The sequence below is a fragment of the Taurulus bubalis genome, assembly GCF_910589615.1.
Source record: "Taurulus bubalis genome assembly, chromosome: 11".
In the NCBI taxonomy this organism is placed as follows: domain Eukaryota; kingdom Metazoa; phylum Chordata; class Actinopteri; order Perciformes; family Cottidae; genus Taurulus; species Taurulus bubalis.
Window position 1 is genome coordinate 11615843 of NC_136599.1, and position 19310 is coordinate 11635152.

The 19310-nt window shown below is 41.0% G+C and overlaps 1 protein-coding gene across 1 annotated transcript in view; it reads right to left on the reverse strand.

Annotated features, from left to right (window-relative positions):
• Positions 1 to 643: 643 nt before the first annotated feature.
• The window catches only part of xkr7b (XK, Kell blood group complex subunit-related family, member 7b), a gene marked incomplete at both ends in the record, with an annotated part of 60808 nt that continues 42141 nt past the window's right edge, over positions 644 to 19310 (reverse strand). Inside the window, 3 exons of the mRNA XM_079226743.1 lie at positions 644 to 1451; positions 2136 to 2355; positions 6921 to 7120. Coding sequence (XP_079082869.1) covers positions 644 to 1451; positions 2136 to 2355; positions 6921 to 7120 — 1228 coding nt within the window. The remainder of the gene's footprint in view (positions 1452 to 2135; positions 2356 to 6920; positions 7121 to 19310) is intronic.

Consider the following 19310-nt stretch of genomic DNA (forward strand, 5'->3'; position numbering starts at 1 on the left):
ATCCAGATTTCTAAAAATAACTATTAGTTATCAACCAAATTTAACTTAGTTTTAACCGAGATGTCGCAAATCACTGAAGCAATATTGATTAGATAGTGAGTTCCCATTCTTGTCTAATTTGCTACCAACCCAAATGACTGCATGTCTCTAAAAGTTCCCGGGTAAATCTCTTCTGAATCTCGGGGTCCAAGGCTCAAGTTCATGCAGCGGACTGTTTCTCAATTATCTCAAACTCCGCAACTTCATTGCCCTTAAATCCTTTTACTTCTTGCTCAAACCATGCAGGATGAAACTAAATCTAACACTCCTTGGTCCCAGGATGAGAGATCACATTCCTCATCTCCAAACTTTTAGAAAAGACGAAGATTATCTCAGTTCAGTGTTACTCCTTTTACTTCCCACGGCTCATTCATGCTACGTACTCCCGGGCTGCGCCCTAAGGGGAGAGCTTTGGTCCCAGATTGCGCTTCACATTTTACAATCAAGTTTGACAACCTCTTTTTCAAAAAAAAAGAAAAGAGTTGCCTGAAACTCTGTCTCCTTTCCATGCTTCTCCTGGCATAGGTAGTCCTGGGATGAGAACTGATCTCTGGCTGAGCCTTGGTTTCAGACTGCACCTTGAAGTTGAAGAGCCCCTGTTGGCTTAGACGGTTGTCTCATATTCTAAAACCTCTTTGCTGCCCATCATGCTACTCCTGTACTGTATCCTCGGGCTGACGGCTGATGAGGTCTCCAGAAGCAGAATGGTTTTGCGAAGGCGCCGATCAATAAAGTGTGCATCCCAGGCTGGGTATCGCTTCCTTGGGAGGTCGATCCGGATCACAGGTCCCTCCTGTGCACGAGATGAGGAGGAGGTCCTGTGAAGGAGTGCGGGAGAAGATGACGGGGAGGGACGCACCTGGAAGATAGGCAGGCAACTGTCCCTGTCCCTGTCCTTGTCTCGCTCTCCGGGAACCGGCTCCCCTGTGTCTTTAGTCCTGGGGAGAGTCCTTGGAGGGCTGGTAATGACCATGTCTGTTTGGGACCCTTGGGATGGGGTGAGGCAAGCGTCAATCACTCCCGCTACCCCTCCCGCACTCACCGCACCCTCGTCCACACAACCTCCCCACTGTGAGCCCAGAACGGGCCCATCAGGGTGCAGCCAGCAGTAGTACACCAACATGAAGAAGGTTCCCAGGGCAAAGCTGCAGGCCACCAGGCACACCACCACCAGGGCGGAGGAGTCGGAGGTCGTTGGGCCACGGTAGGTGTACCAGGCGGCGGTCAAGGCCACATTCTCAACCAGCGTCACAGAATAGTAGACGGTCATACGTAAGCGGCTGGGGCCTTCTTTGACATTGAACCAGCAGAAGATGTAGATGATGCCCACCACCATGTTATAGATGATCTCCTCCCATTTGGACATGCAGAAGTCAGTTTCACCTTGGATGATCCAGAAGGTCATGACACACCTGAAATACAATAAACAATAACCTTAATAACAGCACTATGAGTCTGTTTAATTTTGGGATGGGGGGTAAATTGGTGTTTTGCACTGTAAGTATGGTTAAATGAACGGTCTCTACTTGGGGTACTATTTAGCTGAGAATTATGTTCAAGACACCACAAACAAGTTGTCATTGACTTTAAATAACAATATAATAATAATCACAATAAATGGGGAGGAACATTATAAATCAACCAACATCAATGGGCTTATGTTAAAAATGGGCTTATGTTAAATGTATGTGCAGCGTTTGAGTACAATTAAATTAATCAAGCTGTTTTCCTGTACAATACTGTAAACAACTATGTATTTCAGCAGCTATATTGTATGACTATCTTCCTAATCTAATTTTGGAAACATAATCATTTATCTTCTAATTCTTTTGGTGTACCTGCCATTGAGATACAAGATCACTGATACAATATTCATTTGATGTCAATGGGCCAGTCAATGGTTGGGTAATAACAGCAAACTTGTACTAAACACTCGAACAATACATATTTTTCTAGTTCTAATTGAGAGAAAGGACCGTGAGTTTTCTCCTGATAACTATAAAAAAAACCTCATCATTATTCTTAATTTTGTACTACACTATACTAAGTTTCTCATTGTGGGTCTAGACTCTTTTGCATCAGGTCACATGGCGCACCAGTGGCTGACGATGAAAATGCCGAAGTAGAGCTGGAAGACGGAGGCGAAGAGGGCAAAGGCCACGGTCCTCGCCCCGATGGTGAAGAAGTGCCACAGCATCTGGGTGATCACAGCCTTGTAGGACATGGGCAGCTTGTCGTCGCGGGAGTCTCGGAGAACCTTCTGGTAGGAGGCGATCATCCAGGCCAGGGAGACCAGGGAGGCCGAGGCAGAGAGACCTGGAAAGACAGATGAAGAGAGAGAGAGAGAGAGAGAGAGAGGGGAGAAAAATAAGAGCAGGGAAGAAAGAGGCACAAATTAAAAAACATTTGGGAAATAAAGAAAGAAACGTACTAGCGAGCTAATTATAACAAATACACACTTACATGAAATACAAATATTTTCGAATTAATTAAACTAACTGTAAAACATTGATATTGAGTGTGCACAAGTGTCTCCAATGTGAAATTGATTGACAGGCTTCTAACTCTTTTTGTAAATTATAATTCCCCCCCCAGCTTATTCTAGATATATCCGTATTAATGTACTGTATATTAACTTATTTGCGCTTAGTAAAATGATTTAATTAGAATTAAGAAAGTATTTTAAAGGAAGAGCATTAAAGGAAAAAAATCTTAACTAAAGGTCCACTTTTAACCATCAGAGCATGACAACCACGACAACAGACTGAACTCTGCAAAATGTGTTTGGAAGCTTTGAAAAACTAAAATAAAAACACGAAGACGACCTTGAATTGAGTTGATTTTTCTTTGTCAAATATTTGAGGCAGTTTAAAAACAGTAACAACACAACACATTGTGGCCGTCAAAGAGCATTGATAAGTCTATTTTCTAACTGTACAGTCCATTGACGACATATTGATCACAACATGTAAGAAGTCCTTTATCCCAAGTACAATTAATACTCTCAACTCAACAAAGGGACCGAGAGAATTTAAGCCACAAACATTGAAATTAATTGTTTTAATGTGTAATATGACCTTGTCTGTGTTTTACTGACTGCTTGTCAGTTTTTTATGTCCATAAGGAATCCATTTCTGGGGATCCTGAATCAAATTTAGTGGCATGTGGAATATTTGGTCCGGTATCTGTTAATAAGATATATTTTCCTGGACCAGAACAAACAAAACAATTGCCAGTGAAAATAACACCATGGGAAACATTTCTGTTGTTTGTCGGGGCGACCAACAGATGGCGTAATGTCTCAATTGATGCTAAAAGTCTAAATAGCACCTTTAAATGTTTTGCTTCCCAGCTCATTCACAGTTTCAATTGAAGTAAAATGATCATTAGCCTGCACACGTAACTGTGAGGCGCACCGCGAGCCGCTCAGAGTGCAGTTTAAACACATTAAACATTCATGTGTGTTAATCATGCAGTCTTGTCTCAAATTAGCCATGAATCACACCGAGAAGGCATTAAAATTTGAGCAGAGAACGCGCTGCGCCGACTTTGCATTTTAATGTAATTTTGATCATAGTTTTTTTTATGAGGAGATTGGGGAGAACTTGAATATTCCTCTCATGTAGAAACTTACTGATATTTTAGTTAGATATTTTAAAAACTAAGATTACTGCTGTTGAAAACAAGTTTTTGCTTTGAAGATTACTGCAGTTTTTAGGTCCATCAGGTCACTGTTAAAGGCAAGGACTCACTTTCAAAAGTTTCATGTCTCAGACCCGCCTACTGAAGTTCACAACATATTACACAGGGCATATTCAATATATGCAATATAGGCTTGTCCATGTGTTTCGCCCGGGAAGAAAATATTTGTAACATAGTCAACATGTCACAGGAGTCAGAGGACTGCATATTAATGAGCTGCGGGAATTCTCTGGCTGCACTTTGCCGCAACAAACTAAACCATCCCCAACCTTAGTTGGGCCACATTTTGCTGCAGAATCAAAACGCCTGCAGCTCGCTGAGCTCGGAGCAGCCGCTGCAGCTTTCAACAGATATTGCATGGAAGCTCGCCGCAGGCCGATTTGCTTTACCAGCGCTTTGCTGCTGCTCGTTGTGTTTTTGGTGTAAAGCGACAGCCTACATACAACATGATCAATTTATGAAATCATTGTTTTTACCAAGCCTGTCATTGGCACTGTGGCCCAACAACCAGCTCGACACTCTGGGAGTCTTCCAGTTGTTCCCAATTAATCTCTCCATCCCTGATTAAAGGGACAATCTGCTAAACAGTTTCAATAGGAAAAAGTTTTTTAATCATAAACTTTTCTCCTTAAAAGTGTTCCTCTTAAAAATCACTTATTTATTACGTTTTCATTGTACTCAAATGATGTGCAGATTGCCATGTTTTTCTTCTAATCTAGTTTTTTGGTTTGTTGTAGTTGAAACACCTTGAATGCTCACTTATGTGATTTTTTTATGTGTTCATAACCATAAAGCATAAATAATAATTGTTCCAACAAAACAAATTGTTGCTTTAACAAAACACAAAGACAACTTGTGTTCTTTATTTATGGGATTCACTCTGTCTTTATATCAGGACGGCACCTTTAAAGGCCAAATTATTCCACTTTTGTTTTCATCTCAGTTTGTCTGAAGTGTACATGTATTTCTTACTGTATGTTTTTAGAGTGTTTATTGGTTTCATGTTATTAGTGGTTCATTCTTAAGGGTGTTCTGCAGCAGTTGAGAAGTTTCTGCGGATGTTTTTAGCATCAACCTTTACGTGATATCATTTTTCCTTTCATCAAAACACTCTTGGAATTTGACCTCAACCCTCAAGTCAGACCAATGACATGACTCATTTCCTTGAATGCAGCTTAAGGAAATAAAGCAGCTACAGAAGAAATGAAGCAGAGGGGATTATTAGTGGAAAGAGACAGATGCAGTTTGTTATGCTCTGAATATCCAGCACATCCCAAACATTTGGAGAAAATATTATCAGCAAATGTTTGAGATTTGTAACAAACATTAATTTGATTGGTTGGCTGATCAATGAGCCATATCAGCACCAAGCAGCAGGTATTGCATAATGGAAATTCCCACATTTTAAACCATTAATATGTATGTTTATATTTGTATTTAAAACAAGTTTTTAGGGTTTCAATTAGAAATACGTTTAAATTTGAGGTAAGTGATCATGATCCAAACTCATTTTCAAATGTCAGATGGAGAGTGATCAGAATTTCAGCAGGAGTTCAGGTAATTTAGCCTGCCACTGTTGCTTATGCAGACAGATCGAAACGCTGAAGAAATATATTCAGACCTGACAAACAGTTGTGTTAACGTTAGCACGCTGAACAGCATCATAGCAGATGGGTTACTGGGAACTCCCGTGTGGAGGGAGAAGATGATGAGAGACCTGCGTTTGATAAATTGTCCTGATTTTGCCCACATGCTGTCCACACCTCACTGAGATTTGAACTCAACACGAGCCAGGCCACCTCTGCTTTTAGTCTGGCTGATCCAGCGCGCACAGACTGGACAATTGATGCATCCTGACAAGTGTAACCACGGCCTAAGTAACTGCTCATGCCATGCATGCCGTTATGCTCATTATGTGAACTACAGAATACCATGGGTTTTGGAGAAGCTCTTTTTTTATTTTGTATTGCCCATGTCTCTTCTTTTTGACATATCTCAATACTGCTGATTACACAACATATACCATTTTTGATATTGCGTCCCCATGCTTTGCTGGTGATGGCAATGATAGCATATTAACGTGAAATATTGATGCATTACCCTCCTTAACGAATCATACATCGATAATAGCCTAACTTTATGCATGATCCATGATGATGAAGATACAGACAAATGTAAATGCATGGCAACAATAGCATATTGTTAGTAGTTTAGAGACCGACAAGTTTTCACAGATCATGTCTTCAAAAGGACCTCATGTCTTATTAAGAGGAGCCAAGCTCGCCGTGGCTCCCCTGTATTTTGTACCGTGGCTACACTGAGATGTTGCGGTCAGCCACTGTTCGTGTCCCCTCATAGGATATGAGTGTGGACCTAATAAGTTATGCATATCACTCAGTTTGTAAGCTTTTCTCTGGGTCTTGTGCATTTAAACTTTCATATGTGTCCCGTGTTTTATGTACTATTCTAATACGTGTATAATACTTCACTACGGTGCCGCCAGGTATGAGTAAATGCTGAGTGTGTACAGTGTGAGTGTCAGAGAGAGAGAGAGAAAGAGAGAGAGAGAAAGAAAGAGAGAGATAGAGAGTTTTCTTTTATTCATCAAAGGCCATTCTGCTTCTTGTAAAAGGTGCATGAATAAAGCATAAACTCTTCAACTGATATCTGCCCTACACACACACCCACACACACCCACACCCACACACACCCACACCCACACACACCCACACCCCCACACACACACACACACACACACACCCACACACCCACACACACACACCCACACCCACACACACACACACACACACACACACACTTCATGTAATCATGCTCTTTCTCTCTCTGGAGAAGCCTTTGGAAAAAACAGAAATTACAATTGATCCAATAAAATAAAATTGAATAGAAAGTTGATCAGGATACTACTGGGGTCTATACTGAATGTTCATAGTTTTCTATCGTATTTTCAAAGTTTTCACCAGTAATAAAACCATTGTAATCAAATCTGTGGAAAAATTGTTTAAATAACCTGCCTTCCTGCTTGGCGATCTAGCTGTGTCACAAAAAAGTCAGTATTTAACTTGGTGAGTGCCATTTCCTCACATCATTGAAAGGCAATCTGTCAGTGACACTGACGTGTCACACTTTTCACAGCGAAGCAGGAAGCGCATCTGACTCACCTTGCAGTGGGAGGACGATGTTTCCGTGGATCATGATGCTCAGCTGGAGGACGAGCTGCGGAGCCGACTTCAGGAAGGCCTCCAGGAGGCGCAGCATGGTGATGTCAGCGCTCTCAAACATCAGTCGCCAGTGGAAGTGGCGCCGGGGCTCGTTGCTGTGCCAACGGCTCTGGGCACCAAGGTAGAGAGCGTGGATGTACCTGAGGGCGAGAGAGGTTGAGAATAGTGATGCTTGGTGCTTCTCTATCAGCCCTGCATCTCCACTTCTTTCAGAACATCATTGTACATGACATTTCAGGGACTTCTAATAGAACAAAGTAGAATCTGTACATTTGACCTAATGCAATGTTTTTCGTATTATTTCTCTGACTTTGTTTTGGTGGGCCTGTTTGGAAATGAGAATTGTATATTATCCATCCTATAATAATACCATAAAAGGCTACACGTCAAGCCCTATATGTCCTTATACTGAAGTCCAGCTTTTGGAGATTCATAAAGGAAAGTCTAACATTTTTAACAGTGTCAGCAGCAGAATGAAGGTCCTGCTACAGCCACAAAATGGGGATTGTAATGCCTTGTCACCTGAGTGCTGTACTGCCACTGAAATAAAGAATACATTGTTTGATATGAAACACATCTCGCCTCAGCAAGGTAATTGATAATTGCAACGGGAGGGTATCAAATAATTTAGGTTGTTGTGCAGATGGAAATTGGTATTTTAGTATTATACAAAAGCATCATTAGACAATATACATTGATGTTTAATATATAGGTGTAATGTATTTGAGACTTTCAAATTAATGATTCAATATTTAATCCTTTAGTGTAAAGATCAATCCAAAACCCAAACTGTCTGTAATTTGGGTGAAATATCCCTTTAAAAGAAATGGAAACAAATGATTTTCCGGCATAAAATAAAATGAAAATTTATTAAAATAATTATTAAGAGTGAAGGAACTATAAACCATTGTGAATGGCGACTCGACTCCCTTGAAAACTCCTGATTAACCGATAATCTGAAACCAACTAATCGTTATCTAAAATGAAGAAAAATTCAGTAACTGCCTGGATTATTTCTCGCCTCAAACACATTATAGAGAACTTCCAGGAACTCACTGTTGAGCTCTTTACTGTATGCATATGGGGAGTAATCACTTATGAAAAAGTGAAAAACAACAGCATAGCAGTCAACGAGGCTTTTTGTTCACTCTGATGTGTTTGTATGAAGAAGGTAGTGGCATTGCATCACTGATGCTAAAGAACATATTCTTCTTGCATATGTTCGAGCGGCAGTCTGAATTCAAACACAAACGGGTACAAGGCTTTAACAGTATAAAAATACAAATGACATATTCCAGGAGAAATGTGAAGCCTCACCACACTGTTCTCCTGGGAGATAAAAACACCTGCGAGTGATGTGCGAATCTCCTGGGAAAGACCTTTGCTCTCAGCTGTCACGGTTTAACTCGGTGGTGCTTTTGTTTTGCTGTTTCCTTTGTGTCAGCGACAATATCGGCCGCCAGGTTGCAGCGGGTCAACTATACCGCACGCTGCAGAGCATCCCTTGTATTTTGGAGATAAATTTGATGTGAGGAGAGGACGAGGCATGCAGCACCTTTCAAAGATCTGAGATGGGTTTGTTTGTTGGAGGTTTTATTTTAACCTGTCGGTGCAGCACAGGCTCTGCATTAAAGAGCTGTCAGTAACAGGAGTGGTACAGAAAAACACAAGATAACCTTTTGGATAACAGGTTATTATAAGGCAGACATGGTTTTACGCTGCTGGTGAACAAAAAGTAAACACAAACTGTGCTGTGGATTTGGTTACATGACTGGGGGTTATTCTTCGTACGTGGTTCAACAAAGTCGATCAAATGTCCTATTATCCATCTTATCCAGCGGGATGATTGACATCAGGCTTTCTCGGGTTCTTCAAAGGTTGACCCGCCCTCAAACAGTCTCGTTCATTCGAACCAGACGTCAATCATCTGGATAAATGCGCGTGCCCGCTCCTCTTCAGAAGGGGGAGGAGTCGAACACAGATTGCATAATCTTCAAACGCTACAATGGCAAAAAAACTCTGAGAAAGAGCGTCTCTTCTCTCCGTGGAGGAGCAGAAGATGATCATGACTACATATGATGAATTTAAGTCCATAATTATGGCAACGTCTAATTGTGCGTTCACATCCAAAGCGTAGTGAATATTCGCAACACTTCCTGTTTGTGAATGCAGCATAACGCCGCCTCCGCTGGTCGGGCTAGAGTCACATAAGCATCGCAAAATATCAAGTTTAATCCGTGAGTGTTGGGGAAATGTACTGGCTAATTTTAAGTGCCTCATCACCTAAATCAATCAGATTATATTTATTTAAATGTACCTGCTGGCGAATTTATATATACTTATGAGGATATATGTACTGTATGCGCGTATGTATCATATATGTGTATATAAATGTATGTGTAGATGACCATATAATTAGGAGTTTGAATATGTGCACAATAATTATATGTATGGTGTACTAATAACATTGTCATATAATTATGAGTGCTTTCAACACATCCATACATTTCTGATAGTCTGCATACTGTGAGACGGGCAATCGGCTGCGCTTGTAGTGATCAATGTCCGCGGCTCGAGAAGCTCTCGTAAATAAATTATTCTTGTCGGTAGAATCTATAGCGCCGCGTACAGGAAGTCATGATGATGTGAGAACGGATCTTGGCGATCTGGAAGAACTCTCTCCCTATAAAACTAATATAACTAATATCGCTCCTTCATCAATGAGGAAGGGAGCTGCCTTTTTTGTCCGGTGGGAGTGGCCATCTTATCCAGTGAATTTCACTAAACCTGCTCTGGAGCAGGTTAAGGGATTTCGATGTGTTGCTATGGTGATTTTTCTAAACTTGCTTCGAAGAACCGAAAAGCCTGACTTACGTCATCTTATTCTGAAAATTATCTAGCTAACTCAGTAAACCAGCTACGAAGAATAGGGCCCAGGTCCAAGAGGTTAAGAGCCAAATCAAGGACAATAGTTTTGATCATTTAAAAAAAAGATTTGAACTTGAAAAATTCAAATTCAAAATTCTGGTCTTGAACTTTGAAAAATTCAACAATGTATTCAAAATAAAAATAAGTGTATGAAAAGTTGTTTTGGGTTAAATATAATTTTGATTCAGTTCTGTTTTTTTTCTTCATTTTTTACTAGGATATTTTATATTTTCAATCTTATTTTTTGAGGTTCCAATTGTTTTTTTAATTGATCAACACTATTGTCCTGAATTTAGCTCCATATAAGGTCCCTAAAACCAAAACATTGTTGAACATAATCTGCTTCATTTTTGCGTGAAAAAAGTGGTAATGTTTTAGCTTTTTTTGCAGAACTATTCTCACTGCACTCACTGTTTCCCAACATTTCTACCTGCGGCCAGCTACCAGGCTTCTTCTTTCAAGGCACATTTGTAACATTGGAGGAAAAATAAAATGACTTAAAACCACTCTGAGGTAAGAATCTGTGATGGAGGGTTCGTCAAGTAGATGTTGCTTGATTTCAAGGACACATGTTAGATGGAGGAGTAAAACAAATGTAGCTGAAATGTATCTGGTGTTGGTGTGTATTGGAGGAAAGAGTGAGGCATCATGGGAGTGAAAGGAATGGCAGACAGTAGAAGTGCAGCGGGACGGATGAGGAGAGATGAAGCTCGCTGGAGGAAAAGTGAGACGACACTCACTTCCTGCGCTTCTGCATTTCAAGCAGATTTTAAATAGAGGGATAAAAATAACCTAGAAGTGCACGCACACACACACACACACACACACACACACACACACACACACACGTGTGTATGTGTATGACATGCAAACTGTCTTACACACCTAATACACATACACACACATTATATGCCTCCCATGTACATTCTCACACACACACACACACACACACACACACACACACACACACACACACACACACACACACACACACACACACACACACACACACACACACACACACACACACATACAGGAAGGCCAACGAGGCAGCCTGAAAATCTGTATCTCTGCAAATAATTTGCTGTCCATGCACTACTGGCACTCCTCCATTCAATCCCTATGTGTCTCTGTCTCTGTCTTAATCTCCGCCACTGTATCTGTTCTTTTTGACTTTCACTCTTGTATTTCTGTCTCTTTATTATTTCTCCCTTTCTGTTCCTCTGCTGCTTCTTTTTTTTTGGTTCGGCACGGCAGTGTTGATAGCTCAGTGGGTCAGTTACTTTGGTCAAAACTGAAATAGCTCAACAACAAATTGATGCGTACCACTTAATTGCATTCCCACTGACAAGTAAGGCAACAATACAGTACACAACAGTCAAAAAGAGTGGGGAACACTGGGCATCCTGGACACTCACCCTCGCCATCTTGGCTACGTAATGGATGTGTAGGGACCACCATCTTGTGAAAATGGTGAGGAAGCTGTCGCGGTTGTGTTTTGCTCCAGTGACTCTAGTGAACACTGACTGCACTATTCAAATGCAAGCAGGCAAATATTTTGGCGGGCGTAAATTGCGGTCAAATGTTTGCGGTAAAGCTCCGTCTGGTTGCAATTTAGATTTAAAGGAAGAAGAAGAAGAAGAAGAAGAAGAAGAAGAAGAAGAAGAAGAAGAAGAAGAAGAAGAAGAAGAAGAAGAAGAAGAAGAAGGAGAAGAAGAAGAAGAAGCGTTCAAATGTTGTGGCCATCATTCCCAGTAAGTTACAGCAGACCTGTTTGATATGAGACAACACTACCCCGTCGAAATTCATGCACTGCGAAAGTAAGCACATAGTGTACACAGTGTACTACATGGAGGTGTATAAGATAACTAACAACATTATTTGAATTGAGACACAGTATAAGTCTGGTTTAGACTTTTCCTAACAATCCCTTGTCATATTTCTTACTTATTTCTCTTGTTGAGGAGGCCTTTCTCTTTCATCCTCTACCTTTTTTTGTATGTTTTCTCTGGGAATTAATCATAATGCTATTATTTTTCTGACTCCTTTCCTTTCCTTTTAATCTCTTATTTTGTATCTCTCTATCCAAATGTCATGCAGCTATAGTCTCTCTTTCTCTCTCGCTCCCCAACAAATATATTGTTCTTCCCTCGGCGTTCTCTCATCCTCCAGCTTCCAATCTATACAAATCGTCTCCTCCTCTCTACTCTTACTTCCGTCACTCCTCTTTCTGCTTCCCCATTCCTACTCTCTCCTCCTCCCTTTCCTTTCCTCTGGCCAACACTCAAGGCGACTATCTACAAGGCCACAGTTGGACCTCTGAGACCCTAAACATTTGTGAAAAGAGTTAGAGTAGAGTCTTTGGAGAATTTCTGCCAAGTGTGATGGTGAACCAAGAATGAACCCAAAGAGACTCACACACAGAAGAAATGAAACTGTTACACACACTTCATTTGAATCTCCTTTAAATTAATTTTACAGGTCAACAGAAATGCAGCGATCAGCAGCAAAAAGGAAATGGAGGCAAGATTTGTAATTGAACTGAAACCACCACCAGCTCTTTTAACATCAGCACGGTCCAATCAGGAAGCTGTGGGATCATCGTGTGCTCAATATTGAACTATTTTCAGTGTAGTTTCAGAAAAGCAGTGGTGGAATTTTAAGTACTGTATTGAGGTACTTGTACTCGTATTTTATTTTCTGGAACCGTCTTCTAAACATCTACATTTCTGCCAATTTTCTTTTACTTTTCACTTCAATACGTTTGTCTCATGGCGACTTTACAAATTGAAATGATTTCAAACAAAACACCCTTTTTGGCTCACTCTTAAATGTTGTACATTTGCTGTACATTATCACACTTCTTCTACGGCTACTGACAAAATAAATCAATAACTTGAATGCTTTAAAAGTGCTTAATGTAATGCTTGTAGTGTAATAGAAATAACAAAATCAAGGCTTTATTGAAACACTGTATATGGCAGCATCCATATATAAACTATATATGGTCACCTCGTCCTTCTATGCATATTTGGCATTTTGGGAGCAAATCCCTGCAGTTAAAAGCATTCCCATAATAGCCAAAGCTGTTATCGCAGCAGATTATTGATCATGGTTTGGGAAAGAGATGTTGGCACAAACTGGACCAAAAGTACCACAAAGTCCAATTAACTGGTTGTTGTTGTTGTCGTTAGCACATATTCTGAGCATTTGAATGATGAGCATTTTCGTGTTTATGATTACGATCATGATTATAATCATTATTGGCACTGTTGAGGCATCAATTCACTGTCCGCAGATTTCTCATCATTACGGCTCATTGACTTGTAATTGATCAGCATATGCAAGACACGGAGAGAGGAAGTAAACAAAGGTCAGGAAACAGATATTAGAGTCAGGAATAATTAATGACTTGTTTACCTTTCGGAACAAACGAGAATATAATACAAACTATGATGATAACTGAAGTGGATAGTTGGACCAGCAGGCTGTTATGATGTTAAATCACTCAATTATTTCACAATGATTATTGTTATTTATACTGCTCACAAGACTAATGGCATCTCTGTATGGTTTCTGATGTTATAACTACATCTTAACCGCAGTGACATTACTGATAGGCCATTACTGTAAATCCTCCATTGACGAGAGAAGAAGGAGTGCAGGGGGAGGAAAGAGAGAGAGAGAGAGAGAGAGAGAGAGGTGTTTATTAATAACTCGTTCCTGCATTTGATCAAAGACTCGACTCAAGAGTTCTGACCCTCCCCCTCGTCAGTCTCCACGGTGATAAATTGGTACCAGCACCAGGCTTTTAACAAGCCACTGATCTATTAGTTAGGCACATCCGCAGCAAATTTCTACCACATCCGGTGAATCTCTCAGTCGTTAACAGGAGAAAGAGAGAGACTGAAAGGAGAGAGAGAGAGAGTTCTTTAACCTTCATTACTTGTCTGAAGAGACTCTCAACCTGTTCATTATCACGCCAGCAATCAGTGGTATTTATTGCCGCTCTATGTGTGCTTGTCTCTGTGTGTGTGTACACAAACAAATACACACTCCATGATCAAATGTCTCTTATGAATCAGACTGGTTCTCACATTGGAAGCTGTTGTGTAATAACTAAAGAATATATATCTACATATATATATATATATCTACATATATATATATATATATATATATAGATATATATATATATATATATATATATATATATATACATATAAATGTTACGGTGCATTTGGCGACTGGAGGATGTGGCATTTTTTCTTTGAATTCCTTCCTTCCTCCAGAGCTCGCTCTGGGTTATGTGGTGCCATGTTCAGTCTGCTGCAGCGAGGCTGCTGCTGAGCTGACGCTACACAATACAGAAGGGGTCAGCAACTACATTTGTCCAAGGGCCAGGATATTTCTATGCAGACGATGTGAGGGCCAGACTTTCAAATAATGATAATAAACTAAAAATACCACCCCACAGTTATATGCCTCTCTAACAAATATCCTTATGGGCATTTGTTAGAGATTGTCATGAAAAGCATATTAATTTTTGATTATAACTTGTATGCTGAAAAGTCATATACACCGCCTACCCCAGCTTTAAGTTTCACCTCATATTTCCGACAGTATATGTCTTGCGGCCACAAGTGACATGAGCATAACAACAACAACGACGGCAACAACAAATGTAATTGGGACAAATTAGGCAAATGTAAAATGTGTGGGAATAGGACGGGCTTGCAGCCTCACTTTCATGTGTTTTTTTTTCTACCTGTAAACTGCTACTCATAGCAGCTTAAAGATGTTAAATATTTACAAATGCACCGGTGATATGAAGCCACACCGGCATACGTTACTGTGTCAGCATCATGGCGCAGCCCCTCCACTCCACGCCAGCAGGGATGACAAGCCCCCTGCAGTGGGTGGATGGAGGTTAGAACAGTCAACCTTCTGCTAGTCTGTGAATAATGCAGCTGTCAAAAATCTCAAAATTAAACACACTGAATACACACAGGACTGCCCTGGGCTCTGTTCCACCCTACAGCACATGCACGCACACACATACACACACATACACACACACACACACACACACACACGCACACACACACACACACACACACACACACACACACACACACACACACACACACACACACACGCACACACACACACACACACACACACGCACACACACACACACACACACACACACGATACACACAGCCTAACTATAATTCAATACAAGCACATTTACACATGGGGGAAATATAATCACACACACACACACACACAAACACACACACACACACACACACACACACACACACACACACACACACACACACACACACACACACACACACACACATACAATACTAAAAGCAGTGTTCTGACAAAACAAATTGTGCCTTTTACTTTCCATATTAAAGAATATGTATCTGGTTCCAGCAGAGTGCAGTTGATGTTTAAAGGAACAGTGTGTTACATTTAGGGGGATTAATTTGGCAGAAATGGAATATAATATTCATAACTATTTCATTAGTGGATAGTGACCTGAAACTAATCATTGTTTTTGTGTTAGCTTAGAAAGAGCCTTTTATATCTACACAGGGAGCTGGTCTTTCACAATTTTGCTTTACCTGAATAGGGATCAGTTCCAAAACTCAGTATTAAGTATTGATAAGCTCCATCGTTACTGGTGCTTTTTATCTGTTATTCTAAATGTTTAAGTGTAATTTATTATTGCGCTGCAGGGTGTCAGCCACAGTTTTCCCAACCTCTCGTAAAGTCAACTTCTCAGAGGCCTCGACAGGTCCTGTTGAGTCCCAGCTAAATGTGGCATAGATGTCAGGACCTGTAGAGTTCAGACTGACGTGGAGCCGAGGAGAACTACAAAGCGTGGACCTGATATCCAGCTCATAGGGTCCTCTGGGTTTGGGCGATTTAGATCTGCCCATAGATCTCTATGCCGAGTGCAAAGAGGTTGAGCCACTAACAGTGAGTGAGTGTTTGTGTGGAAGCCCACACAGAGCAGAAATAATGTCGCCTCTCTGTCTGTGTAGAGCTCAGCTGTCAACACCGACCTACTTAGACTGCCATGCTGAGAAACCCTGCACAGAGAGAGGAGGATGTGAGATTATGGGAGAGTGTGAGGGGAGAAAAGAGAGAAAGACAACAAGAAGAAAAGCAGAGTGGAGAAGAAATGAAGAAAAAACGAGGTTATAAGATTATGTGCGAGTATGATGGGAGGACAGAAGAAGAAAAGGAAAAGAGGGGTTAAAATATGTAAAAATGCTGAAGGAGACAGAGATGATGAGAAGGAGGAAAAAGTGAACAAATGATGTAGAGAGAGCGAGGATAGACAGGAAGAGAGGACATGATGTGTGTGCATGTCGGTGTGCGAGTGTGTGTGTGTGTGTGTGTGTGTGTGTGTGTGTGTGTACAACGGAGGCAAACGAGCATTGATCGCTGCTGCCAAAGCTGCCGAGCTGCTGATCAGATAAGATCACGTCGAGTGCTGAAGTGTTTAATTGGAAAGTGCGTGTGTGTGTGTGTGTGTGTGTGTGTGTGTGTGTGTGAAGTGGGTGTTGTTATCACTTGACTCAAGGGCTCAAGTTTGATCTTTTATCTCTCCGCTGCTCTCTGTCTCTCCCTCTCTCATATCCGTCATTCAGGAGTTGTACAAAATTCAGAGCCGTCGTTCTGCTGTGTGACGACTTCAAGGAGAAAATGAAGGAGAGGACCGGAGGGGGGGGTACAAGGAGGAGGAAGTAACAGGAGCCGAGTGGAGCAGAGGGAGATATACAGGTTAAAGGGAAACGTAATCTCAATTCTAATACGATCCAGTAATCTATTATTGTCATCTTGATCCCAGTGTTTGTGTTTCAGTGTCTTTACAGCGTCATTACTCCTCATTGGTATGAGCTTGAGACATGACATTTTTCCTGTTGAAATAGAGAAACAGTGCTTACCGCCAATCCCCTTTTTGTCCATGTGAGCCCTTTATTTCAGTCAATGAATCCACTGCAAGAAGTTAAATTGTGATGGATTATGTAGGTTATGGAATAGGGAAAAATGAAATAACTTCTGTCATGATTGGATTCCAATTTTAATTGAATATCACCCAGGAGATCGCTGTTCACGTCCTGTGTGAAACTGAGTCAACGTCTTATTTGGTTGCATCACTTAACTAACGGCCAGTTGTTTGACTAGCGTTCTTATTCTATATAGTTATTTTAAACCAAATCACAATCTTTTCCTAAGCCTAACCAAGCAAAAAGGAGAATAAGAAGAGGAAAGAGGAAGAAATAAAAGAGAAAAAAGAATAAGGAAGGAGAGAGGATAAAAACAATAGGTGAAAGGACAGGACAGAGGAAAAAGAGTGAGGAGGGAAGGAAAGGAAATAAAGATGGGAATTAAAAAAGAGAAATGCAAGAGAAAGAGATCAAGGAAGGAGAATAGAGTTAAGAAAATTACATTTATGAAATAGAAATGGAATGGAGGAGGAATTAAGCCAAAGGAAAGATAAAGAAAAAAAGAGGTTGAAGTAAAAAAACTACAAAGTGAAGCAAAGAAAACAATTTGAAATCCAAATAGAAAAGGAAAAAGACAGGAAAGGAAAAATTGAAAGGATATCAAAAGGAAGAAGGAAACCAGGAACTCAAAGGCAAAACCGAGGAGATGACAAGTTGAAGAAGAGCCTGAAGAGAGGACAGGAGGGAGGAGACATAAGGGAAGGAAAAATAGGATGAAGAGGCAAGAAAAAAAGGGAAGGACAAAAAGAAGCCAGGTGAAGAAAGACGTGAAGAAGTGATAAAGAGAGGTGAAAGGAGGTGAAGAGGAACAGAAAAGAGAGAAGGAGAGGAAAGGTGAGGAGATTTATGGCATGAAGAAAAAGGTAATGAAGGGAGAGAAGAAAAGGTAATGGAGGGAAAGAGAAAAGAGGAATGAAGGAGGAGATGATCGGTGAGCTGCTGCCTGCGCTGATCAATCACTGTTTATGGAACGATCAGAGACAGAGAGAAAGCAGGATGGATGGAGAGGGAAAGATATTTATTACACGGAGAGAAATAAACGATAATGGGGCAGTGAAAGAGAGATGGATGCTCCGAGTCAAATTCCTATTTCTCTCCCTCTTTGCTTATTGTTTGTCGCTGCATCTTTCTTTCCCTTCTCTCTGTTTTGCTCTCCTCTCATTTATCGTTGTATAAATTCCTCTCTCTCTCTCTTTTCTTTTTGGCTATTCAAACAGGTCAGGTCTGGTTATTTAGCCCACTGCAGGGTGCTGGAGAAAGAGAGGCTTCTGAGTCCCTGAAGAGCACTCAGTCCAGAGGGGCGACTGTGGCTCAGTGGTGAGCAGGGTCGTCCTTCTATCAGAGGATCGGCGGTTCGATCCCTGGCTCTGCTACCCCACGTCGATGTGTCCTTGAGCAAGACACTTAACCCTAAATTGCTCCTGTAGCTGCGCCTACGGTGTATGAATGGTTGATAATCTGATGTGGTACCTTGCATGGTAGCTTCTCTCATCAGTGTGTGAATGGTTGAATGATGTCATGTAGTGTTGAAGCCCTTTGAGTGGTCGGAAGACCAGAAAGGCGCTATACAAGTACGGGTCCATTTAACTGTGCTCCTGTAATGCATAAAGTTGCGCATCACTAGAGTGCATTCTGCTTCGCGGGTTGCCAAATGTGGATTAAATATATTATTCTGTGTTTTTATTAGCCATCAACCTCCTGTTTACGTACTCATTGAACAAACATGGACGTTAATAAACACTGCAGGTCTCAGTTATTTATGCCTGTGAGACACGGCCATGCAGACAGTCGAACAGATTAAAATGAAAGTATGTCTTTAGATGCGCAAGAAAAAAATACCTCTAACATACCCGGTCTAGATATGCCCGGGGTGGACGGGAATAATTAAAACGTATTTTTGCAATACAGAAGCATTTGCTGGGATGCAGGGATTTGCGATCTCAAAAGAAACGGGGACAGGGTGGTAAAGTGGGGGCCTTTTGCTGCGGGGCCCCTCTACTTCCTGTAACCATGACGTAAAGCAGCTCACATGGACATGATGTGAGGCTGAATGACAATTCAGTCTGATTCTTTTGTTTCTTCCTCTTTGATTCTTTCAATCTTCCCTTCCCTTCTTTCTTATTTCTCATGTCTTATCCATTTTTTCTTTCTTCTTCTCCTTCCTTCTCCCCCACCTTTCCTTCTTCACCATCCTTCCTTACCATCTCTTTTTCTGCCTCACTTTCTTTCTTCCCCTGCCATTCCTTCCTCACCTCGCCCCCTACCTTCCTTTCTTCAGTTTCCATATTTCCTTCCTTTCTTTCATCTTTCAACACTTTGCTTCAGGTGGAAAAGGGTACCACTCCTCCTCTCCTCTCCTCTACAGATT